The sequence below is a fragment of the Geotrypetes seraphini genome, chromosome 19 (assembly GCF_902459505.1).
Source record: "Geotrypetes seraphini chromosome 19, aGeoSer1.1, whole genome shotgun sequence".
Lineage (NCBI taxonomy): Eukaryota > Metazoa > Chordata > Amphibia > Gymnophiona > Dermophiidae > Geotrypetes > Geotrypetes seraphini.
Window position 1 is genome coordinate 7,183,617 of NC_047102.1, and position 26,728 is coordinate 7,210,344.

General features: G+C 43.3%; 1 protein-coding gene across 1 annotated transcript in view; it reads left to right on the forward strand.

Moving 5' to 3' along the window:
• The window catches only part of PDHX (pyruvate dehydrogenase complex component X), a 60,157-nt gene that overhangs the window by 6,784 nt on the left and 26,645 nt on the right, over positions 1 to 26,728 (forward strand). The window contains exons 2-6 of the mRNA XM_033928193.1: positions 3,477 to 3,560; positions 10,470 to 10,570; positions 16,137 to 16,309; positions 17,517 to 17,615; positions 26,449 to 26,632. Coding sequence (XP_033784084.1) covers positions 3,477 to 3,560; positions 10,470 to 10,570; positions 16,137 to 16,309; positions 17,517 to 17,615; positions 26,449 to 26,632 — 641 coding nt within the window. The remainder of the gene's footprint in view (positions 1 to 3,476; positions 3,561 to 10,469; positions 10,571 to 16,136; positions 16,310 to 17,516; positions 17,616 to 26,448; positions 26,633 to 26,728) is intronic.

Consider the following 26,728-nt stretch of genomic DNA (forward strand, 5'->3'; position numbering starts at 1 on the left):
GAAGGGACATGATCGAAACGTTCAAGGTACTGAAGGGAATAGACTTAGTAGATAAGGGCAGGTTGTTCACCCTCTCCGAGGTAAGGAGAACGAGAGGGCACACTCTAAAATTGAAAGGGGATCGATTCCGTACGAACGTAAGGAAGTTCTTCACCCAGAGAGTGATAGAAAACTGGAACGCTCTTTCGGAGGTTGTTATAGGGGAAAACATCCTCCAGGGACTCAAGAGAAAGTTAGACAAGTTCCTAATGAACCAGAACGTACGCAGGTAAGACTAGTCTCAGTTAGGGCGCTGGTCTTTGACCTAAGGGCCGCCGTGTAAGCGGACTGCTGGGCACGATGGACCACTGGTTTGACCCAACAGCAGCAATTCTTATGTTCTTGAATTCAGACACAGTCTCTGGAGGAAAAGTCCATAGTCTGCTATTAAGACAAACGTAGGAAAGCCACTGCTTGTCCTGGAATCGGTAGCATGCAATGTTGCTACTTTGAGATGCTGCCTGGAATCTTGTTACTCTGTGGGGTTCTGCCAGGTACTTCTGACTTGGATTGGCCACTGTGGAAACAGGATGCTAGCCTAGATGGACCACTGGTCTGACCCAGGATGGCTATTCTTATGTTCTTATGGTTACAACTCATCAAGGGAGTCATGAGAAAGAGCTTCTAATTATCTCATGAAGTTTTTACCGGATTGCTGCACTTTCTTCTTCTATCTAGATGTTTCCTTGTTGCAGTCATTCATCAGAGATGTTTTCAGTTCTGCTTAGCTTTCCCTTAAGGGAGGAAGCTTCAGCACATTTTGTCCAGGCAGATGCTATATAGGAAACTCTTTACACTTGAAGTTGGTGTCTGAATAATAACCTCGGGAGCTGTAATGCTTCAAATCATCTACAAATAGAAGGTGCGATGTTGTCTCTGGGCCGTTTAACATCTCTAAGATTACAGCCAATTCCATAGACTAAAGAATTAATGAGCGCTCGGTAGATTCATGGCCAGCCAAAACAAGACAGGGAATGACAAATTGTCCATCGAAATAATTCTGATGGAAGGTTTAGTCTGCTATATTTTCATAGTGAACTTGACATGTTCCAACCATCCAGGGCTCCTTCTGGCCATTTCCAGGCAATTCAGGAGTGTGAGATGCTATCAAAAGCTTTCCTTTACTTGGTCCATTAGCATTTCATGTGTGTAATTGCTGTTATGGAATAGAGACTAAGGGGTGCTTTTATTAAGGTGCGCTAACTGATTTAGCACGCGCCCATAGAATATAATGGACCCCTTAGCATTTAACGCACCTTAATAAAAGGACCCTTAAGTTGTGCACTTAAATTCTAGCGAATGCAACTTCAAGGGAGCGTGGACTAGAGGTCTGCACGAGAACGGGGATTGCGGGAACCCCGCCGTTCCCGTGGGAAACCCCCTCTGGCCCACGGGACTCCCACGGGGACCCCCCTCTGGCCCAAGGGACTCCCACAGGGATGGAAGGCTTTGGAAGCAGGGTTCATCCATATAATATAATGGACACGTCAGCCTTAGTAAAAGAGGGGGATTATAAGTTAATTACCTGAACAGAAAACAAAAAAAGGTTCCACCAAAGAGATTCCACAAGGAAAACAGCAGCGCAAACACAAATGAAACTTTGGAATTGATGATCCTGTCGGAAGTAATTGCTGCTTTTTATGGGGATGGGCGGGGATGGAGGTAATTCCTTGCGGGGATGGGTGGGGACGGAGAGGATCCTGACGGGAATTGGTGGGGACGGAAAGGATCCTGGCGGGGACGGGTGAGGATGGGGATCCTGGTGGGGATGGGTGGGATTTCTGTCTCCGCGCAACTCTCTAGCGTGGACCTGGGACGGGCAAGGGTGGCTCGGGTGGGGGGGGGGGGGGCAGGCAATTACGCCCACAGATTATAGAATATACGCCTAACTACGTGTACTGAGGCTTTGTTTTTTCTTACAGCGGGTCATGTTAAACTAGTCTTTGTGTCCATCTGATCCCCTTTGATTGCTCTTAGTTTCTGTTCCCATTTTGTTAAAAGTGTGATTACAACTCTTTAACTGTAATTGGTCTCCCTTCAGAAGGAGAAATGGCCTTCCGTTAATCCTTGTTTCGTTGCAAAAGTGGAGGGAATTCAGTAAATGGCTCACAACAAAAATCCGCGGCAAGCGTGATTTTATAGAAGGCGCACACGCTTCGTAGAATTTTGCTTCGGGTGGATCTGTGCCTAACAGTTGGGACACGTATGCCTGATAAAAGCAGATACAAAAGCTGGCGCGAATCAACTGAATTCTATAATTCTTTACACAACTTTTGGGAAAGCCTCAGACACGCCCCTGGCCTTGGTCTCTCGTCAGATATGTGCTATAAATGTTGCATGCAGATCTTTATAGAATAGCACAGAGCAAGTTGTGCGCTCAACTGCCAGCCAATTAACTGTGATAATTTCTTTTTGCTGCCCGCTTATTAAGTTAAAAGCTTGTTAATCAGTTCAGTTGGGCGCACATTCAAAATTCAGCATGCAACTTTTGGCACGAAATAGAGAATCTAAGAGTTAATGCATTGCCCCTCATGATTTTCAGTTCAGTACAGAATTTGGGTCATTCCCAGTGCATTACTATTCTCATTATAGTATTCACTGACATTTTCTGTATGAACATAAGAATTGCTGTACTGGGATAGACCGAAGGTCCATCAAGTCCAGTATCCTGTTTCCAACAGTGGCCAACCCAGGTCCCAAGTACCTGGCAGAAACCCAAAGAGTAGCAACATTCCAGAGCTGAGATTGTGATGTCATAATGCCTCATTCCACCAATAAGAGTCAACCTCATCAGTGATGTCACAATGGCTTGATTATCCTATACCGGTACACTTCTCCCTCCGTATACACGGTTTCAGTATCCGCGGATTCAGTTATTCATGATTTTTTTTTTTTTTTGGTCTAAGTTTTCCTCTATTTTTCTTCTATTTTTAGGCTGTCCGAGCCTCTCCGGATCTTACCTGGTGGTCTAGCGGTGACACGGAACAGGAGCGATCTTCCTATGTTCCTGCCCCGTGTCACCGCTAGACCACCAGGTAAGATCCGGGGATGCAGGAGGGAGGCGGGGATGGGTCAGAGCCAGCCAAAAAACTTATCCGTGCTTTTTTGCAATTTGCGGGCTGGCTCTGCACCTAACCCTCGCGAATAGGAAGAGAGATCTGTACTTTGCTCACATAAGAACTGCCAATACTAGGACAGAGCAAAGGTCCATCAAGGCCAGCATCCTGTTTCCAACAGTGGCCAACCCAGGTCCCAAGTACTCATCTAGATCCCAAGTAGTAAAACAGATTCTATGCTGCTTATCCTCAATAAACAGATTCAGCTCTGGTTGGGTGGCCTATAATAGGATTTGTCCAGAACCTGGATTTGGCAGTATCAAAACCTGTAGCACAGTTGCAGAGCATCGTTTAATTAATGCCTATATTTTTATCTTCTAGGTGTGCCCCCTGTTAAGGTTTTCATGCCAGCACTATCTCCAACAATGGAAGAAGGAAGTGTGGTGAAATGGCTGAAAAAGGAAGGTGAGTGCCGTGGCATAGTAAGTGTTCAGACCAAAAATAGAAGTGGAAGGGTTAATCTGTCTTGGAATACTATTGCATCTGTGTTCCCTGACCAGCTCAGAGCCAAGGATGCATGTCCTAAAGGAAGAACTTTGAAGAAAATATGTTTTTTCTGGCAACGTATAGTACCATTTCTTTCATTATATATCACTTATAGCCTAAGTGGTTTACATTCAGGTACTCAAGCATTTTTTCCTCTCTGTCCTGGTGGACTCACCCTGATGTACCTGGGACAATGGGGGATTAAGTGACTTGCCCAGGGTCACAAGGAACAGCGCTGGGATTTGATCTCGCATCCTCTGGGTGCAGAGGCAGCAGCTCTACCAGTGAGCCACAGCCCTTTCTCCCGCTGCTCATGACACTCATAGGACCTCAATGAGCGTCGGGAGCAGCGTGGGCCGTTCAGCACGGCTTTCCGCTAAAAAATGCTACTGCGGTTTCGTAGAAGAGGGGGGTTAGTTTTCACCGCCTACTTCAAAAAAGCAAGCTTACTAAAAAGAATAAAACTCTTTTTAACAGGCTTCTTCTGAATATAAAGTACTAGATTAATTCAAAATTCTTCATGTTCTTATTTTTAATACCTGTTTGTGACCATGTCATAACAGTCAAGTGAGGTGATGCATTTTGGTTCCTTATAGCTGGTGTTCATTTCGAGAGATGAGATATTTTGACAAACTGTGAAATTTTCTTCCTTGAGTGTTCTATTTTAAGGCTCCCGTCAGTTCTTTATTAGACAGAACAGCAATTCTTGTGCGCGTTGAAAGAGCTATTCTTGGCCCTCACTAAAATTCACTTTAATGAGCATCTCAGCAACTTTTCACACAGTTATTGTCATTAGTTGTCAGCTGATCTGCAAAAGCCAAGGAGCATACGCTGGTTGCCTGTTAACTCTGATTTGTGTTTTAGAAACGATTATTTTCTCTGACTGAACTAGGGCATCGACTTTCTTGAACCTCTGCTAGTGTTGGAACAAGGACATAAGAACATAAGAAGTTGCCTCCGCTGGGGCAGACCAGAGGTCCATCTTGGCCAGCGGTCCGCTCCCACAGCAGCCCATCAGGCCCACTGCCTGAACAGTGGTCTCTGACTAATTTTACAAATTACCTCAATCCTATCCCTATAACCTTACCTCTACTTCTATCTGTACCCCTCAATCCCTTTGTCCTCCAGGTACCTGTCCAGACCCTCTTTGAAGCCCTGTAGCGTGCTCCTGCTTATCACATCCTCCGGTAGCGCGTTCCATGTATCCACCACCCTCTGGGTGAAAAAGAACTTTGTTCTAAACCTTCCCCCTTTCAATTTCTCTGAGTGCCCCCTTGTACTTGTGGTTCCCCATAGTGTGAAAAATCTGTCCCTGTCCACTTTTTCTATGCCCTTCATGATCTTGAAGGTTTCTATCATGTCTCCTCTAAGTCTCCGCTTTTCCAGGGAGAAAAGCCCCAGCTTTTTCAGTCTGTCAATATATGAGAGGTCCCCCATACCCTTTATTAGCTTAGGAATCCGACCTCGTGGAGTCTATTACTTATATGCTAAATGAATTATGTGACTACCGCGAAAGCTTCTTTCTCTATTGCTGGTCCGATTTTATGGAATGGTTGGTGTTCCTGGAAACTTGGGAGAATGTGCTTAATTTTCAGGAAATTATTGAAGACATATCGTTATGTCCAGGCATTTCATTGAAGTAAGGGTTGTTAAAGGCCTTTGACGAAGGCGTGTTAGGGCCTTAACACAGTGTTCTTCAACCACCGTTCCATGGACCAGTGCCGGTCCACAGGGCCAGCACCTGCATCAGGCCCAAAACAGTGTTCTTCAACCGCGATCGATGCGGTGTTATCTTCGAGCCAGTTCCCTCTTCCTAACTGATTCAGTGCACAAAGCCACGGGCAGTGGCTCCTACGGGCATCCTGCGCCTGAACCGGAAGCCTTCTCTCTGACGTTCCAACGTGAGAGGGAAAGCTTCCAGATGAGGCACGGGACGTGCAAGTTGCAATTAGTACTATTATGGGGGCGGGGTCTGGGGTGGAGATTGGGTAGAGATGGGCGGGGTCTGGCCCACGACTTAGCCCAGTATTCCTCAACCACCCGTCCACGGACCGATGCCGGTCCACAGAATAATTCTTTTATTTCTGCCGGTCCATAGGTGTAAAAAGGTTGAAAAAACACTGCCTTAACACACGGAATAGTGCGCACGCTAGCCGTTACCATCTCCTTTTGAGCAGGCGGTAGATTTTCGGCTAGCGCGCGCTAAAACGCTTAACGCGCCTTCGTAAAAGGACCCCTAAATCTAGGAAGATCAATCTTAAAGATGCTCTATTCATTTTGTTGATGTAACTGATGGTTTTTGAATTTTGTAAATGTCTGTTGGTGATTGTGGATTTTTTTTTAATTGTAAGCCGTCTAGTTTTTAGGCAGCTAATAAATGTTTTAAATAAATAAATAATTTAATTACCCCCCCTCCCCTTTTACAAAAGCACGGAAGAGGTTTTTAATGCTGGCCGACGTGCCGAATGCTCTGCGCTGCTTTGACAGCCATAGAGTTCCTATGAGCGTCGGAACAGTGCGGAGCATTCAGTGCGCTGGCCGGCGCTAAAAACCTCTTCCACGCTTTGGTAAAAGGGGGGGGGTTAATTAATACTGGTCACATGAATTTTTATTTGGGGTAATGTGTTTGGCTATTGGAGAATGTTGACAATAACAAGAAGTATCAGAAAAAAAAAAAAATCAAAATACGACAGCAGTGTGTGATGGACTTTATTAAAACAACCCGAAACTAGAAAATAGTCAAGAACTTTCCTCTCTTCTGAAATATCTCTTAAATAGATGCATCTTCACCATCTTCCAAAATCTCATTAGAAGAAAAAGCTCCAAGGAATTCCAGGCCACTGGACCGGCACAAGGAAAGACCTTGTCTTTAGTGGACGTCAATTGTGTTTACCTAAAAGTGCAACCCCCTCCCGTTACATAAAGGAACAGTAGGACTTTCACAAATTCGGAGGAAGTGTCCCTTGACTAAGATCAGGCAGATAGTTTAAAAAATTACCTAATGAGCGATTGGCACCATCAATTCTGCTCCATTTGAAGACAGGTGAGGTTCTTCTTTGGGACACCTATTAGCAAATTATTAGAGTAATCTAAAACCCCCTTTTACTAAACCGTGCTAGTGTTTTTTAATGCTGGGAGTCGTGCTAGATGCCCCCGCCCTGCTCCCGACACTCATGTATCAAAAATGACTTTGTAGCTCTGGGAGAGAAGGTGAAGCAGGTGGTATTCTTGTCCATCCTCCCTGTCGAGGGCAAGGGCCAGGCCAGAGAAGCACCCATCCTGGAGATGAATGTGTGGCTATGTGGATGGTGTCATCGAGAGCGTTTTGGATTCCTGGAGCATGGGATGATTTTCCATGGACTGCTGAGCAGGGACGGTATCCATCTATCAAAGGAAGGAAGAAGTGTCTTCGGCAGCAGACTGGTTAATCTACTGAAGAGGGCTTTAAACTAGAAGTGATGGGGCTGGGTGATCAAAGCCCCCGGGTGAGTATAAGCCCTCAGGTAAGTAAATCACCGAATACCTCTACACGGATGGGAAAAGGGGGCAAAGTCTGGAAAGCAGTATATACTAACACTCGAAGTATCACAAACAAATCAAAATAATGGTTACTGTGGATGGGCAGACTGGATGGGCCATTTCGCCTTTATCTGCCATCATGTGTCTATGTTTAGCTTGGCGTTAGTAGATTTGCCCTATTACGAGGCCGTGATAATTAATGAGATTTCTGAGTTTGATTGGAAGGGAATATAAAATGGAGGTAAGACCCCTTTATAGTTAAAAATGAAAATTTGCGGTTTCCATCGAGAGAAATCTCCCCCCCTTCCAACAAAAGAAAGAAAAAGAAGAGAAGGAATACAGTGGAAGAGTATGTGGAAACAGTATTTTCTTTCTGGCTTCAATGAATTGCTGTTGTTTAGAGAAGCCAGCAGGGGTCATATTGGTTATGCTCAAAACAGTAAGGCTGCTGCATTTGAAGGAGAGTATCAGCCTTTCCTTTTTTCTTGTTTTGTTAATGATATTACATTGAAGACAGAAAGAAAATATTGTTTCCACATACTCTTTTGCTTTATTCTTTCTCTCCTTTCTCAATGGAAACCACAAATTTTCAATTTTAACTTTATTATTCCCTTCCACCCCAACCCAGGCATCGCAATGGCAGCCTTTGTCCAGGGTAGCTTTAGAACAGACTATCTTTGAATCTGGCCTTTAGGTGTCACTCTTGAGTAAGGTCTGAGATTTTCCTCTTCCCCAGGGGTTCAAATGATGCTTCTACAGCAGTTTCTCCATCCTATGGCCCATTGGTCAAAACCTAAAGGCTGGACAAGCCTGTTCTGCAGCAACCTTTGCCCCAGCCTGACTTGGGAATTAAAGCCAAGTCCTTCACTTGATCCTTATAGCATTATTTTTTAATGCTGGTTTCCCAAGAAAATGTAATAAAGAAAAACCATTTGGAATGCTATTGAAGTTAAGTATACCTCTTCCATTTGGTTAATTGCAATACATTAATTGCTAACAAATTATTCATGATTATATATATTGTGAAAAGCCATTGGCTTCTTTTAATGAACAGTAAGATTATCTCACAGTGAGAGACAGAACTATGTTGGATAGTGCAGAAGCCCTAGTTTCTTTTTCTTTCAAACTTTTGTTTTGGTTGATTTTAGAATTTCTGTTCTGCAATTTTCTTAACAAGAAGTCCATGTGATTATAGGTCTTTCAGAAATAATATTAGAAAACAGGGACTTGGCCATGGAACAAAATGCCACCCCATCATAGAACAATAAAAATAAAATTGTATTATAGTAAAGAATTAATAATTGTGTTTTGATTCTTTTTATTTATTTATTATTTTGAAGATAACATTCAGGGAATTTTAGATACTTCCATGTTCCCAGAGGGCTTACAAGCTCAATGGAGACAACATGTTTAGGTGACTTGCACAAAATCACAAGGAGTAGTGAGATTTGAACTAGAGAATGACATGGTGACAAAATTCATTACCATTTCTGTCCTCATGGATAACTGTGGGAAACCATCCAATGTCATTCTTTAGTGTCTATCTCAACCTCAGTCCTTCTACACCAGCATTCTTCAATGCATAGCTTGAGGGTCAGTGGCTGGAAACCATCTCGTGTCATTCTTTAGTGTCTATCTCAACCTCAGTCCTTTTACACCTGTATTCTTCAATGCAAAGCTTGAGGGTCAGTGGCTGGAAACCATCTTGTGTCATTCTTTAGTGTCTATCTCAACCTCACTCCTACATCAGCATTCTTCAATGCAAAGCTTGAGGGTCAGTGGCTGGAAACCATCTTGTGTCATTTTTTAGTGTCTTTCTCAACCTCGGTCCTTCTACACCAGCATTCTTCAATGCAAGGTTCAAGGGTCAGTGGCTGGGCCCATTCATGCTTTGATTCTTATGTGAGCTAAGTATAGGATAATGAACCCATTGTGACATCACTGATGAGGTTGGCTCTTAGGCATTGGTGGAATAAGGCATTATGACATCACAATATCTGCTCTTTAGTGTCTATCTCAACTTCAGTCCTTCTACACCAGCATTCTTCAATGCAAGACAAAACCCACTAAGTTCCAACTGTCCTCTAGTGGGAGTGAAGATGGCTCACAGAAAGATGACATGAATGGGGATACATGCAAGAAACAAAGTCAGGGGGCAGGAGCAGAGGGAGGGGGATAACACCTCAAACCCGGTCTCAAACCCGTTACAATCAATTGTAGTAAACATTTCAGACCATCACTTGTCAAGTGTGGAAGAGGCATTACCGAATAAGGGATTATCTTTTGTGCCCGCAATGGACCATCAACCATTTCAGTTCCGTATAGACCTGGAGAAATTCATGCAGAAGCTTCAATTAAAACTTTAATTTTCAGAGCAAACGGGAGAATTTTAATGACAGATCAGCTGTATGGAATAAATCTATATGGGTACCTTTGGGCCCAATGGTTAGAAAGTTATTTAAAAAAAAAAAAAAAAAGGAAGGGGTATTCCATAGTACAATGGAAACCAGTTCCAATTGAGCAAAAAAATCATTCTTGTTGTCTTCCAAATAATTTAAAATTCTACTATAACCTTGTCTGTGCTTCCCCAGTCCTCTGTGAAGCATCTGTTTACTATGCCGAGGCCAGAGTGTTTGAGAGGTTCCCATTGTAGTGACATTCAATAGCAGATTTCAGTTAGTATTCAGGTCACAAAAGAATTGCGATTCCGAGAGCCATTATCACATAGCAGCAGCACTTCCTCAGTTCAAGAAACGTGTTTTCTATGGAATCACCATTCATGCATACGTTAAGGTCTCTGCCCAGAATTCCTTTTCAGATATTTCATCTCATCAGTCATAGACCTGCTTGTCTTTCTAAAAGTCTGTTTTTGGTATGCCTGGCATTATAGAGCCGTCGAGCAGAAACTACTACACTTGCATACGTAGCTGTTTTAAATTTTGTGCTGGTGTTTTTCAGTGTGTCGACCAGGCTTGAACGATAGCCCTTTGCAGAGCATATGAGGCGACGTGACTGCTTTAAAAAAAGCTTATCGCTATGATAAAACATTTGAGCGATGAGTGGTGTTTCTGAGGTCCGAAGCTTCAGTAAAGTTATGAAATTTATATCACAAAGGGCATTTATGTGCTTTAAAAAGCAGTCATGTTTTTCACCCTTTTCTTGAGGGGGGGGAATTTATTTTGGGCTATATATTTATTCAGTGAAGACGTTACTGTATAATTATATAAGCTCATTCAAGTATATCTTTGTTATTCCTAATGATCGTGAAAGTCATTGCGTTTTGGACCTAACGGCCATCTTGTTTTCCAGGTGAAACGGTGAATGCTGGAGATGCACTGTGTGAAATTGAGACCGATAAGGCAGTGGTTACCATGGAATCCAGCGAGGATGGCGTGCTGGCTAAAATAATGGTACGGAGGGGGGGGGGGGGAGGGGGCAGGGTTGGAAATGCCAGAGAGGGTTATTTGCTTGTTAAGCTAAGGTCACCACCACATACGTTGAAAAGAGACTGGAACAGCAGCAGGCTAATGACTGAATGGCCAGCCCTCGGCACCTTTGCCTTCCTATTGCGTTAGCAAACATTGTGTCCGTTTGCCTCTTTTGTTTCCTCAGCTTTTTGAGGGGATTTTAAATTGACGGGGTATAAATTTTGGACCGCAGTCTGCGTTTGTACATTTTTATCATTTTTAATTTATATTAATTCACTCATTTTTAATTTATGTCTTATTAATTTGGATGTGATAGCATATTATGCATTAGAAATGTTATTTCTTTTCTGTTTAAATGGAGCTCTTTTCATAGTTTTGATTGAATTATTTTGTAAACCGCTTTGATCCTTTTTGGCTGTATATGCGATATATAAAGATTTTAAGAAGCATAAACACCTGGTAAATAGCTAAAAATACTCTTAATTTCAAACTTAACGTTTTCAGAAAGAAAAAGGCACAAAACTAATTTTTAAAAAAATCTTTTTTATTTTTTTATTTTTTGCTGGCCCTGTCTATCTCTGTCCACAGCTTTGTTTTAACGCACATCCCGTGGCGTGCCGCATAAGGGAGCTGCGCTGGGAAGGAAAGCGGCAACAGCCGTAGCTTTAGGGCCAGCAGACCCAGGAAAGCACATGTACAAGAATGCTGTGGCGGGCAAAGACGCACGCTGGCACGCTGATCCTGAAATGCGTGCTTGGCCTCTTGGAGTCAAGCGGCCTGCAAAGGGGGGGGGGGGGGGGGGAGGTCAGAAGCCACCGAATCACTAGCTACACTGGTTGTCGGAGAGGGAAAATAAAAGCCAGCAAGAGACGAGATAGTGGCTGCTGGCCTGGACTCTCTACCATCCAGTGAAACCCAGTCAGTCGCCACACAGCTTTCGTTTTTCTGTCAGGTTTTTGTCTTTCTGGCATCCAGTGACCACAGAAACGTCATTTCTCTGGGGGGGGGGATGTGAATCACCGTAACTCTAGTTTGTGTGGACTCTCCCCCCTTATTCAGTCACTCGTTCTTGTGATTTTTATAAGCTTTTAGTGGCGTTCTTTCTAGATTTCTGGAGGCATTTGAAAACATATCTGTTGATTAAGTACCTTTTACTAAGGTGCGCTAGCGTTTTTAGCACACGCTAACCCCGTGAAACCTGGCAGCGGCCATTCAGGGAGCAGCTCGGGGCCGGACAGGAGCACAGAAAACTCGCTCCTGCCCGGTGCACCGCTGGACCACCAGGGATTCAAAATGAAAAATCTTATTTTCCTATTCAATAATACATTTTGCGTGGTTAACATAAAGTAAACTTTACACCCAAATCTAGTACTTCCTGGTGCATAGGCCCTGCAAAATTTTAAGTAAAAATGCTTAGTTGGCCTGTACTGAGTGTTGAAAAGTATAAGCCTCTGGGATCCTAAACCCTGCAAGTGTTTGCAAGGCTTTGGCTGAGGCCTGACCCTGTGTTCATGCAATTTTGCATTTTCTGAAAGGCCTCACCTCTGGAAGTGCTACTACTGATTCTTGAATCCTGCAGAGACAGGCTGTAAATGTCTCCCAGAATTGATAACGTTGTTCAGTCTGATACTAGGTAATGCATTTTAAACCAGACTGACACCATCAGAAGGTCAGTGGCAGCTTTTCACAGTTTTCTGATGCGGTGAAAAGCAGACAATTGATAGACTCATTATGCCAGCATGGGCTGCATAAATCCCTTTTTCCACCCTAATGTGAAAAAAAAAACATATGTTGCACTTCTCTGCAGAAGGAAGTTAACAGAGATTTTTTTAAAAGAACTGCAGTGTTATTTCCTCATGAATAATTTTATTTGGTCAACATAAAGGATTATTGCAATGTTATATTTTTAGACTTTCCCAGAACAATATTAAAATTAAAACCTACAAACTCTTCAAAATACTACTACTTATCACTTATATAGTGCTGAAAGGCATAAGCAGCTGTGTACATTTTGACATTTATAGACAGTCCCTGCTCGGAAGCGCTTACAATCTAACTTAGACAGACAGACACGACATATAGGCCAAGTCATGACACACAAGAGATTCTACCAAAAAACCCCAGCCTACATAGGATCCAAGCTACGCCTATACACCCCTAACCGCCCCCTCCGCTCCAAAGCAGAACAAAGACTCAGCATTCCCGCAGGGAGATCCCTCCGAATGAGTACGGCGTACGAACGATCCTACAGCCATTTCCTACCTCAGCTATGGAACCGAATACCCACAGAGATCAGGTCGCTAGACTCACTAATGACCTTCCGCAGAGCAGTAAATACCTTCCTCTTTCACCAATCGAGCCATTAAAAGCTGCCTCCTCAATGTACTTCTCCTAGTACTCTTCGCTATGACCAGTCTGGTCTCTAGAATAACCTATTTGTTGTCATGACTAGTCTGTTTTCAAACGATTGTGAATGTCTACTTGTAGCCCGTTCTGAGCTTCTGGGAGAAGGGGATAGAAATCGAAATAAATAAATAGGGTTAAGGATGCAGAGCCCAAGATGAGAGGAGTTAGGAGTTGAAAGCACTTTCAAAGTGATGGGCTTTTAACTGGGCCTTGAACACTGCCAGAGATGGAGCCCGCCTTAGGGATTCGGGCAGCTTGTTCCAAGCATACTGCACAGCAAGGCAGAAGGGACGGAGTCTGGAGTTGGCAGCTGAAGAGAAGGGCACAGAAAGGAGGGACTTGCCAGCTGAGCAGAGCTCACCAGCGAGGGGGGGGGGGGAGATAAGTGAAGAGAGATAGTGAGGGGCAGCTTAGTGAGTGCATTTGTAGGTCAGAAAGAGGAGTTTGAATTGTATTCGGAAATGGATGGGAAGCCAATGAAGTGACTTTAGGAGAGGGGTAACGTGAGTAAATACAGCTGTAAGACTAATTTTCAGATTAAAGAAGAGTGATAGGAACGCACCTTATCTACAGGAGCTTCACTGGTTACCAGTTCTGTTCATTTAAAATATCTCACTTCGATAGTAGTATTTTTAATTTCCATCACTTCTGCACATCGCGTGACTGAGCTTCAGATGTTGGTGTGGGACCCATCCTTACCAAAAGAGGTCACAGATTTTCACTTCAGTCAATAGATTGTGCTTCCAGTTTTTTCTTCAAAACCTCATTCTCATCCTGGTGCGACAGCTCTTCACACCTTGGTCTGCAAACGAGCCTTGGCTTATTACTTGCAAAGGACTCGGTCTCGCAGAACATCTCCTCAACTGTTCATCTCTTTTGATCCTAACAGATTGGGCCGCCCTGTATCCAAAAGAACTATTTCCATGTGGCTGGCGGCCTGTATTTCATTTTGCTATGCTCAGGCTATGTTCGAGGGTAACGCACATAAGGTCTGAGCTATAACAGCTTCAGTTGCATTATTGCATTCCACTCCCATTGATGAAATTTGCTAGGCAGCTACTTGGTCCTCAGTTCATCTCTCATTACTGTCTGGAATCCTGTTCCAGACCCGATGGTCACTTCGGCCAAACAGTGTTACAAAATGTATTCTCTTAATGGCCCACTCTCCCTCCATCCCATTGCAGTAAGCTGAGAATATGCTGCCTCCTTGTCCTAGGACATCCCACCCTCCTCCCTTGGTTGTCTTCTTAGTTTGCTTTCGGAACTGAGGTACCTCGAGCCTCTTCGGGCGGGAAGGCAGCTGCGTAGGCGCAGAGCGGTTAGTCGCGAGCCCTTAACAAAAATTTAAAGCGACAGTTCACTTTCAGACTGTCCACACTGGGCTCCGTGGATGACGTCACCCATACGTGAGAATATCTGCCCGCTGTCCCTGAATAACACATGTTACGGTAAGTAACTGTGCTTTACAGTTGATCTTTGAAGAGACATATGCTGACACACACAGAAAGATATCTTTCACTTCAGCTGTCTAGAATTGCAGTGGCTGGACTTCTTCCATCTTAGGTGTTAAAAAATGGCACAAAGAGGTGGCCTGGTATTTGATATCTTCCAGAAGAGTTGCGTTTATACACAGAGTAAGAGGTGTGTTATTCAGGATGGTGACCTAATTGGATGAACAGCCCTTGTGTTTAAAATTCCTTGAGAGATGGGGCTTGTGAATGAGTTTGCCTTGGTAACTGCTTTGCCTCGGTGAATTTCAACTTTTCCACATGTGCTTGGGATTTAAATCTGCTGTAAATCCTTTCTTTGAGGTCTTGCTCATGCTCACAGGCCACTTAAATGCACTTTGTTTGTTTTCTAATGTCTGACAATATTTTTACATTTTGTTTTTGTCGTCGTGTTTGCTTTCATTAAAATAAAGATCATTTGCTAATGTCAAACTTCAGGAATGTAGCTGAACTGTCTCTGTGGGGCAGTAAAAGCAAGCGAAGAAGGAATCCTTCAAAACAAACCTAAGAGAAATCGTTGTCTTGGTGTGCACACTACAGCCACACCAAGCCATTCGCTGTTCCCAGATTCCTCCTTTGTAGGGATTCTGAAACTGTGGCTTTCTCCTGCAGGGAGCCTTAATCCTCGCACAAAGGACTGGAGGCCTATATTTGAAGAGGTTGGTTCATGCCCCCAGTGACTGAATTAAAGTAAAATAAGGGGGGGAAAAATATCCCGGGGTAGTTGCAAATAAACATTCATGACAGCAGGTTCTGAATGAGCTAGAAGAAGAGTTTGATTGTTTTGTTAGCCTTAATTTTGATCAGTAAAATATTTTTATACATTGTTCATAAGCTATTTGGACTTAAGAATAAGAATAAGAATTGCCGCTGCTGGGTCAGACCAGTGGTCCATCGTGCCCATCAGTCCGCTCACATGGCGGCCCTCTGGTCAAAGACCAGTGCCCTAACTGAGACTAACCTTACCTGCGTACGTTCTGGTTCAGCAGGAACTTGCCTAACTTTGTCTTGAATCCCTGGAGGGTGTTTTCCCCTATGACAGACTCCGGAAGAGCGTTCCAGTTTTCTACCACTCTCTGGGTGAAGAAGAACTTCCTTACGTTTGTACGGAATCTATCCCCTTTTAACTTTAGAGAGTGCCCTCTCGTTCTCCCTACCTTGGAGAGGGTGAACAACCTGTCCTTATCTACTAAGTCTATTACCTTCAGTACCTTGAATGTTTCGATCATGTCCCCTCTCAATCTTCTCTGTTCGAGGGAGAAAAGGCCCAGTTTCTCTTTAGATCTTATTGTTGACCTTTCCAAATTCAAGGTCATGGTGAGCTGGAATGTGGGTGTAATAGGTGGGCCCTTGCCCTTGAAGGCTTATAATCGAAAGGGGCAATTCTATAAATTGGTCCCTAAAGATAGGTAAAAAAAAAAAAAGGAATTGACCCCAAAATATCCACAAAGAAGAAAATCCAGAGAAAACAAAAAAAAAAAACTCTGTGGAGTGACGATGTTCCTAAATGGACTTTATTCCACAAAAAGTCATAGTTGTGCAGGTTAAACTATCGCATTCACTGTTCTAGAATAGACTCGGGGACATGAAGTTGACCTGATTGTCATTTTGGTTCCTTCCTTTCTCTGATGCAGATGGAAGAGGGGAGTAAAAATGTGCGTCTGGGCACGCTGATTGCCCTGCTGGTGGAAGAAGGCCAGGACTGGAAGCAAGTGGAGATCCCTAGCGACACCACCGCTCCATCACCGTCTGTGCCGCCTCCGGTTCCAGTCCCCGGAAAAACCGAAAGTCCACTTGGCAAACTGGGGTAAGTTTACAAGTCAAATGGTACTGTGAAAATAATCATTTACAGAGTAATGCCTAAATGTGGAGCAGATTTGCTAATCATTTTCCCTCTGGATCTTATGCAGTCTTTCATCATTACAAATCTCATTCACTCTTCTCGTTTCCTTCTGCAAAGAGATGCAAATATAAGAAATTCCAGGAACGATTGCTGTCCTTCCAGGCAGCCCTCACGGATTAGGGATCTGACTCGCGTATTTACACTTGCAGATTCGTACCAACAATTTTGACGTGCTTTAAAGACGCATCTTTTTGTAGAATCTTTTGGAAGTTAGACATTGGATGTTTACTCATTGGTATTGCTAATCTCTGTGAACCGCAAACAAGTGAGTTTTTATGTTTTATGGAGACAAAATGGGAAAAACCCCTTCATAGCTATGTATATGTCCGTTAAAAAAATAAAGTCAGGCGCTCCCTGAAATGTTACAGCTGGGGGCTTTGCTTGTCAAAGATGCCTATGTAGTATGAATCGGGTTTTGAATTGCTTTTTTTTCCATTCCAATTTGTTTTTTCCCACCCCTATTCATTTTTTATTTTATTTTAGGAAACAGCGTATCCCTAACAGTTTTTCTTTTGGATCAAGTTGTCTCTCCAGTTGTCTATTCCCCCTATTTTAGCTTAACTTTCAGACAAAGTTTTTTGTAAATCGCTTAGGATTTGTAAGCGGTAAATCAAACCATAATAAACTTGAAACTTTTAAATGTTTAGGGAACTATCGATCTTTTCTAACTCAATTCAGGTAACGTGTGTTAACACTGCTCACTTGAGGTGTTTATGTTTTTCAGTACCTATAGACCCGCTCATGGCTGTAACAGCAGAGCAGTTTACAAATTTAAAAGCAAAAGAAAGGCACTCCAGTATCAAAAGAGAGATCAAATAAATATAACCTCAGAAATAAAAATATAGGGCTCCTTTTACGAAGGTTCTCTAGGGCTTTAACGCGCGAAATAGCACGAGCTGGCGTTAGTTCTAGAAGCGTGGCGCGCGGTAATTTCCTGCGTGCGCTAAAAACGCTAGCGCACCTTAGTAAAAGGAGCCCGTAAAGTCTAAAAAGCTGCAGTCTGGAATCCCTCCCTAAGTTCCATCGCCAAGTCAATAATCTCTAATAAAATGCTCTAAAAACTCTGATAGTTCATCCTGTTTGTTCATTTTGGCCTTTTTTTTCTTTCCAGAGTTCGCTTAAGCCCTGCTGCTCGGCATATTCTAGATACACATGGACTCGAGCCGAGTGGTATTAACCCAACTGGGCCACGTGGGATCATCACCAAAGAGTATGTGGCCATTCTCCTTGCAGCTGTGGCTTTCTTGCTATCCCGGGAAAATGCACGGGGAAGATAAGGGGAGCATCAGAGAGATGTGTGCAGGAGATGGGGGGTGAGGAAAGGAGAATAATGGAGAAGCAGACCAAACCAAATAAGAAAACAACGGAACCAGAGGACATTTGCATTGCAGCTTTGGTGTTTTTAGGGCAACGAGGGCCGCAATCCAGTCAGGTTTTCCCCAGCGAATCTATTAGCATACAATGAAAGCAGTGCATGCAAATAGATCCCATGCATAGGATTGCGGCCTTCGAGGAGGGACTTTTGACACCCCTGCTATAATGCATTTAGCTACTAGTGTAGGTCAAAGTGGTTTACAATCTAAATGACTACAAAGAAGCAACGACCATTTCATTAGTATCCACACATTCCAAGGGTGAAGCACCCCAAACTAAAACAGTTTGCAGGGGGTGTCGGCCACTCCCAACTACTCTGGTCGGTGTCGGTCACCATAAGCTTGACAAAAAAGCCAGGCCTTAGCAGCTCTCTTAAATTGTTTCTGGGATATTTATTTATTTAAAACATTTATAAACCGCTTGAAATTTAAGGAGTATACACAATAACATATATAATCTTAAAACAGACTATATATAATATTTACATTTTGTAATAACCTAATATTGGTATTACCACATCATCTTACAGCTCCCACCACATTAAACATCTCTCAGAGCATGGTCCAGGCTCAGTCAATGAACCCTCTTTACACATCACATGAAAGAGTCTACAAATAATTGGGTTTGTAGCTGTTTCTTGAAATTCATACGATCTTTTCATAGTCTCAAAAACCCAGGAAGCGAATTCCAAAGTTTTACACCCACTATAGAAAACCTAAGAGTTCCTCAATCTCACATAATCAAATCTCTTCTCCTCATCGTAATCGGCCTCATCCCACCCTCGGATCATAACCTACGGGCTGGTGGATAAATTTCCCAAAGGTTTTGGAAACACGCCGGAGCAGGTGACTATAACACTTGGTGCACGGTTGAGAGCTCTTTGTAAGTAGGAGTGAGTTCCAAACGGGGGGGGGGGGGGGGGGAGGAGGAGGGGCATAAAGACAAGAGCACCATGTCGAGTATTCACTAGTTGGGCTGAACGGAGACCTGGTAGAGACAAGCCAGTTGTTGAGAGATCTGAATACCATGAGTGGATGAACAAATGAGCCAGGAGTACCAAAGCGAAAAGCCTTAAAAGTTAGCAACAGACGCTTGAATGTAATGCGGAATTCAAGGTGCAGCTTTAGAATAAGGCCGATGTGGTCTGATTTCCTTAAATGGCACAACAAACGCATGGCAGCTTTTTGCAGCGTTTGACGTTTCTTAAGGGCATGCTTAGATGCCTCGAGATAAGTGGCGTTACAGTAATCTAATCTGGTTGCGAAGAGAGATAGAATAAATGAATGAACTGCATTGTGATCAAAGTAAGCCCTTGCTAATTGCACTTGGGTCGGGGTGCCGGTATTCTCCGGTATGTACCAGGATTTACACCAGTTTTTCAGCCCTTAATTTTGAGCGCTAATTACTGAATCTAATTAATTGTTTGTAGATTATGAGCAAACCTTTGCATCGTCTCCTTAGCAGATATATATGTACGGGATTTGTGCAGACCCATGTGTACCTATGTGGCTTTATGGAATAGGCTGGAATTGTATGCCTGCTTAGCCCTTCACACATATCCAACCTGTTACAAAAGCACCTTGTTTGTGTCCAATATCTTCCCCCTCTCCCCCCAAAAAAAATTAGCTACAAAAAAGTTATTTCTGTAGCAGTTAATAATGGTCTCTTTAATGAAAACAATGGTATGTCTTCATGACAGCTAAGGAGCATTAATTAGATAGTGAATTGTCCCAGGGGTTCATCTGTTACAGAATAGTTACACACCATAAATTATTTCAGCGGACATAATTACAAGGCTCTCTGATAACGGGCTGCCATCACAACTAGCGTGGCTTGAATTCAGCAGGCTCTGCTCATTCCGTGTATATTTACTCCCATCATCCTCGAGCAACTGAAAATGGCAAAGTGGTTGGCAGACTCGCAGCTTCCCAGATCTGGGTGCAGATACGTTAGGAGATAATAATTGATAACAGCCTGCCAACATTTTTTTTTTTTTTAAGAATTTTCAAAGCAAACTTGCTACAGAGTGAATGCACTTTAAGTCATTTTTAATTAATTTTTGAAACTTTTTAAATAAATTAATATTAATGGGAATTAGCAGAGTAGTGCAGGTTAGTAAGTAGGCCCCTCCGCTTGTGTTTAGGTTCTGGTCGATGGTTCCCCAGTTTGCATTTTGCAGTGAATTGCTGAAATTGTTTTTAGTTTATTGTTGGAGAACAAATAAAAGGAAGCGTTTCATCCCAATGGATGCCATTTCAAAAATTGAATTGCAGCAGAAACTCAAACCCTTCGGTACTTCAGGACAGTTTTCCTGCAACATTTTAAGTTGTTTGAGACCTTTGTTGAATACGTCGGGATCACGTTTTTAGAAGGGGCCAAGTGCTGTAATTTTAACTCTGCCTCAGCTTTGTTTTGACTGTCCCCCCATTGATTGACAGAAAGCTGAACCAGCTCCGTGAGACAGGACTTGATGCGGCCATGTGTCTGTGTGAACCTTATCTTTTATTTTGCTGACAGACCTATGAAGTTTCACGAGACTGGAATAAGTGGGGCTGTGCAACAGAGCAGGGAACTCCTTCCTGCTTATCTACATTTTTGATCCGGTGTCCTCTAACCATGTCGGTCTCTTCCTCCTCTTCTGTGACCTATCATTCACAAAGCTTGAATGTTTTCGGTTATCCAAATCATGGCCCAGAGATCTGCCGTGGTTTTCAGCAGTGTCATTAGATGGGAGGTGGTGATGAGCCAAATCAGATTTTGCTGCATACTTTCGGCAACTATGTAACCCATCACGATAACTTAAACTTGGTGGCGTGGGAGTAATTATACAAAGCACTTTCCATGTCCGATATGTGCTTTCCAAGCGGGAAAAGGCTCTTATAGAATCTTGTGTCTGAATAAACCCAAACATAGTAACATAGTAGATGACGGCAGATAAAGACCCGAATGGTCCATCCAGTCTGCCCAACCTGATTCAATTTAAATTTTGTCTTCTTAGCTATTTCTGGGCAAGGATCCAAAGCTCTACCCGGTACTGGGCTTGGGTTCCAACTGCCGAAATCTCCGTTAAAACCTACTCCATCCCATCTAAGCCCTCCCAGCCATTGAAGCCCTCTCCAGCCCCCAAACGGCCATATACAGACAGAGGCCGTGCAAGTCTGCCCAGTACTGGCCTTAGTTCAATATTTAATATGCACATACTGACACGCTGACATATATGCAAGCTCTGTGAAATTATTGCAGGGTTTAGTTTGGGCCAAGCAGGGGTGGAACTGTGATGTCTATACTTATTGTGTACAATACTGGAGTGTATATATACGCAGACTTGCACCGTCTTCAGAGCAAGTGTAAAATTTTGCACCACTAGGGTCACTGTGCAAGCCTGTTTTTTTTTTTTTTGTTTTTTTTTTTTTTTAAGGTGCTTATTTTAGACCTGTATAAACATCTAAATCCCAATTTTACAAAAAAAAAATAAAAAAAAAGTGTGTGTGAAGGGAAAGGGATTGGGACTTATAAAGCACCTTTTTGTAGTTATACAACTACACGGAGGATTAAGCAATTTGCCCAGGGTCACAGGGAGCAGTGTGGGGTTTGAACCCACAACCTCAGGGTGCTGAGCCGTAGCTCCAACCACCGCAACACACTCTCCTCCACATATTCAAGTGCACACATGCCTACTGTGAAACCGACCAACGCATCTGGCAAGGCAGTGTGGTCTGGGCATGTTTTGGGCAGGACTAGGGAAGTCCTAAATTGAAATGAGTGTTCCCCGTTTCAGAAGGGGAACGTGCTCTGTCCAAATGAATTAACCTCAGGATTTACATTTGCAAACCGGGGCATCTAGGTTTCAGAAAAATGCTATCTTATATTCTTGATGAGGCTGCCACCTGGAAGATGTCCGGATAACGGCCAGCGTTCAGTTTTGGTGCCCAGATAGCTATCGGGGCAAAGATAAGACAGCATATTATGAAGTCCCGTCTGCCTGGTTATCGATGCAGAATCAGCACTGAATATCGCAGTCGCCTGTATAACTAAAAGGGCCTCTTTGTGTGAGATTTTTGTTAACGTGTAAATTTCTCTCCCTGACTCATCACAACTCCATTTCTGCTCCATTTCAAAAGAAAGCTGAAAACATTTCTATTCCAGGACTCTTTTGAAACACAGCCGCCCAACCTATTGTTTGTCCCTTATCCATTCTCTTTTCTTTGAATATTCTCCCCTTTTTTTCCTCTCGTTCCCGTTCGTCTTAAGTTTGAGTCTTTTTTTGTTCTAACCTGCCCTGACGACTTGCATCGTTAAGTTCTAACCTTGTTTTATCATTCTAAGCAGTATATATTTTTATTGTACACTGCTCAGAAGCCTGATTGAGCGGTATAATAAATTTTAAATAAACGTGAGCTCCTGCTAAACATTGTGGCCTGTGAAAAACAACCTCTGATTCTGAATATGAGAAAAAAAAGAAAAAAAGCTAAATGAAAGGATGCGTATGGGAACATCCTGACAGCGATCAGAAAATTATAGATTCATCTTTTAATCTGTCAAAAATCATTTAGCATAATGTTCTCTTAAATTTGCACTCTCTCTCCTGGGAACTGTGGAAGGCAGTAAGAAAATGCGCATTCCCGGCCTGAAAGCCTATGCTTTATTTTTGTTTGGGTACTCTGTGGCTAATTAATTGAGGCACACATCGGGACATACCTCATTTTTTTTTTCTCCTCCTAGCATATGAAATAAGAAAAAGGGAGTCTGCAAGCATTTTATTAAAACATCATCGTGGTGTGTTTTTTAATAAGCACATTTAAACGCATGCTAGGATATTATCTCGTATATCAAATAAAAGGAGACAATCCATCAACGCAGCAAACCAGCTTACACCAGCGCCAAACTGTTTCAATATGATTTGCATCCGGAATAAGGTTTCAAATAACCTATTCCTAAAATTACTGTTGGCTAAAAAGAAACCAGTGAACGTGATCTCCTCTTAACCCGAGGGTAATATCCCACCTTTTTAGTCAGGTGGGTGAAAGTGACAGCGTGTAAAAAAAGTTTCAGAAAGCAAGTTAATTTGCATTTCAACACAACCTTGGTGAAGCTTATTGTTGGAAAATGTGCACTGTGTTTACAGGTCACCTTCAAGAGAGTCCTTTTCACCCGCTTGTGTTATGTGAAGGCCTTACATTCGGAGGCCTCGACGCTCAGAACCTAACACCAGCGGTAGGACTGGTTAGTGCTGGATTAGCACTGGTGATGGTCTGCGCAGAATGTTCCGAGGGCTTTAGTGCATGTAGACAACATGTTCACCAAAGATGGACGCATATGAGGTCATCACCTCAGAAACATAGAAGATGAGGGCAGAAAAGGGCTACAGCCCATCAAGTCTGCCCACTCTGCTTACCCACCCCCTGTCTATGCCCTAATGACCCAATTTCCTTATCTTGACCCTCGTAGGGATCCCACATGGGTATCCCATTTATTCTTAAAGTCTGGCACGCTGTCTGCCTCGATCACCCTATATGTCATGTCTGTCTGTCCAAGTTAGATTGTAAGCTAGCCCAGTTTCCCATTTCCACAGTGGCCAATCCAGGTCACAAGTATCTTGTCAGAAACCCAAATAGTAACAGCACTCCATGCCATCAATCTCAGGGCAAGCAGTGGCTTCCCTCATGTCTGTCTCAATAGCAGACTATGGACTTTTCCTCCAGGAACTTGCTCAAACTTTTTTTTTAAACCCACCTCTGTTAACCGCCGTTACCGCATCCTCTGGCAATGAGTTCCAGAATTTAACTTTTCTTTGAGTGAAAAAATATTTTTTCCTACTGGTTTTAAAAGTGATCTCCTTTGACTTCATTGAATGACCCCCTAGGCTTTGTAATTTGTACCTATTCTACATCAGTCAGAATTTTGTGGACTGCAATCATATCTTCCCTCAGCTGTTAGCCCTAACCTCTTTAGTCTTTCCTCATATGGCTATCCTTATGTTCAATCATCCTTTTTAGGAGGTCATTCTATAAAACAGGCATGCACCTACTTTCCTTTATAGAATATGTGAAAATCAGGGGCGGGAAACTACGAGGTGACACCAGGAAATTCTTTTTCACTGAAAGAGTGGTTGATCGCTGGAATAGTCTTCCACTACAGGTGATTGAGGCCAGCAGCGTGCCTGATTTTAAGGCCAAATGGGATAGGCACATGGGATCTATTCACAGGGCAAAGGTAGGGGAGGGACATTAAGGTGGGCAGACTAGATGGGCCGTGGGCCCTTATCTGCCGTCTATTTCTATGTTTCTATGTGAACAGTTATTCAGTTGCCCCCTTAATGTTGTATGTAATCAAACTCCAAATCTGCTGAAAAAGACACCAGAGTGGTTTTCTTCCAAAAGCAGACCTTGTATCTACCTAAGAATGTATTCCAGTTTAGCAGATTAGATGCCATTCAGTACTGTTTGTTCTTTTATGTTATAATATTTTCTCAATATCTGAAGATAGCAGAACTTTTACTGGTATGTTTTCCATTGCTAAAATGCTATCAGAGAAGAGACCTTCTAGGCCAAAATTTTTTAAAAACCTTCCATCTGCCAAGCCCAGAAATTAGGAAGGATTAGAAAACCACAGAAGACTACGAACATGTTATTATCTTCAAAACGGTTTTTAATTTGAAATACATGAAACCGAGCTCTGATCTGCTTTGAAGCAAGCTTAGCATCTTAAATCTTGACAGTCAAAGCATCTAAAGATGAGGACTTTTAGAGTATCAGACTTGTAGAATGACTTTCAGGACACATTAGAGATACACATGAGAAATTTACGCATTACTTTATAGTGAAAATAGGTTTCCAGACGATCTGTGACGCAGAGAAGAGAAAAAGTGTTTTTATTCTGCTATAATAAAGCTTCCAAAGAACCCAGTTCAGAAGGGAGATTTTACAGTGCTGGATTTCTGACATCTTTACCTGGTGCATTATTTATTTCTTTAATTTTCTATACACCAACATTTTAAGGTACGCCACACTAATTTCGTGGCTGCGGCTAGAGGGCACCCGGAAATGTCGACGTCCGTGCATGTGCGGGTGTCCTCCAGCCGTGGCCCTGAGCCTCCTATTGCCGCTAGTGATGGGGGGGGTGGAGGGGGTGCTGCAGAAGGAGAGAGACGAGAGGTATGTCCTATAGTCTATGAGCCGGAGCCTGCACTTCTTCTTGTCGGCATCTCGGGGCACACAGTTTGTGATACACTGTTCTATACCATTCTTCCAAGGGAGCTCAGAATTGTTTACATGAATTTATTCAGGTACTCAAGCATTTTTCTTGTCTGTCCTGGTGGGCTCACAATCTGTCTAATGTACCTGGGGCAATGGGGGGGGGTTAAGTGACTTGCCCAGGGTTATAAGGAGCAACGTAGGTTTGAACCTACAACCTCAGGGTACTGAGGCAGTAGCTTTAACCACTGCGCCACACTCTCCCCTGCAGTAGAATTGGGAGGAATAAATACGAGAATATTCATTCTGGGTAAGACCAATGGTCCATCTGGCCTAGTATCCTGTTCCCAACAGTGGCCAATACAAATGGGAGGGATTACAGCAGGAGCGATGGATCCGAGTAGGCGGGTAGAAATCGGATCAGAGGAACAGGTGGTGAGTTTGGAGGAGGAGAGAAGGTGAGCAGTTTCCTCAGAAAAGGAAGAAAGGGTTTAGGGGTTGTTGAAGGGAGGTTGACAGAGTGGACAGTTGGAAGGTTTGGTGGGGGAGGTGACGTGGAAGAACTCTGCCATCGTCTGGGAGGGAAAGGGAAGAGGGGATAGGAGGTGGGGGCCCTTTGAGTAGAGAATTAAGTGTGGCAAAGAGATGGCGAGGGTTGGCACTAAGAGAGTTAGTTAAAGGTTATAGTATTCTTGGGCATTCTGAGGAGTAGCCCAGTGGTCAGTGCAGTGGATTGTAAACCAGGGGACCCAGGTTCAATTCCCATGTTGGAGCTCTTTTTTTTTTTTTTTTTTCTTTAAATGGTGAGACCTCCAGAAACAGAGATATACCTACTGTGACTAAATATGAGTCCTGCAAGCCTGAAGGCTATTGAAGTGTTGTAGAGTCAACTACAGTAGGTTTCCTGAAGGTCCCATCATTTAAAATGGGTGCCCTCGCCACTAGACTGCCCCTCTGCTCTGTATGGCCATTTCTGTTAAAATGTTGCCAACAGACGTCCTTGGCTGTGGATTTCTGGCATACACAACCCTGGCATATTTCCTATTTGAAAATGGTTATGAGATGGCCTTTTTCTTTTGGTTAGCATGAGCAGGACATCCCAATTCTGACTTGTACATCCTTTCAGCGATCATCATTAGCAACTAAGCCATGAAATGTTGTTTTATCGAAGTATTGTGACACGGACACCAACAGGTAGAGAAACGTGATGCATTTTTCCAGTGAGAAGCCCTGAGAGCGTCTTTGTGAGGTAACATAGAACACAGAAACATGATGGCAGACATAAGGAGTTTTAGGGCCCCTTTTACAAAGGTGCGGTAACAATGCTACCGCATTAATTCGCCAAAGCATTGGGCTGCGGCGCATTTTATCTCAGCAGCTTTGTCAAAGGGGTCCTTAGTATGCATTAAAGCTATATTCAGCCCATCCTAGAGCCCAGCATTTCTGGAATATTTAACGCTGCTCTTTAACCCACAGGGATGTGTTGAGATTGCTAGAGCAGAAACCAGCGAAGAAAGCTGCTGAGAAAAGACCTCCAGGTCCTCCGTCACTCCCCCAGCCTACCGCAGCGCCTTCCGCCCTTCCAACAGCATCCGCTCCATCTGCTTACCCACGGCCTCTGACCCCACCCATTTCTGTTCCAGGCCAACCTGCCGCCCAGGTAATGACTGAAAGAGAAAATGAACTGAAAGAAATTTTGCTCTGCTCCAGCTAAATAGCAGCCCCTTTTACAAAGCCCGTAGGGCGGATTTCAGCG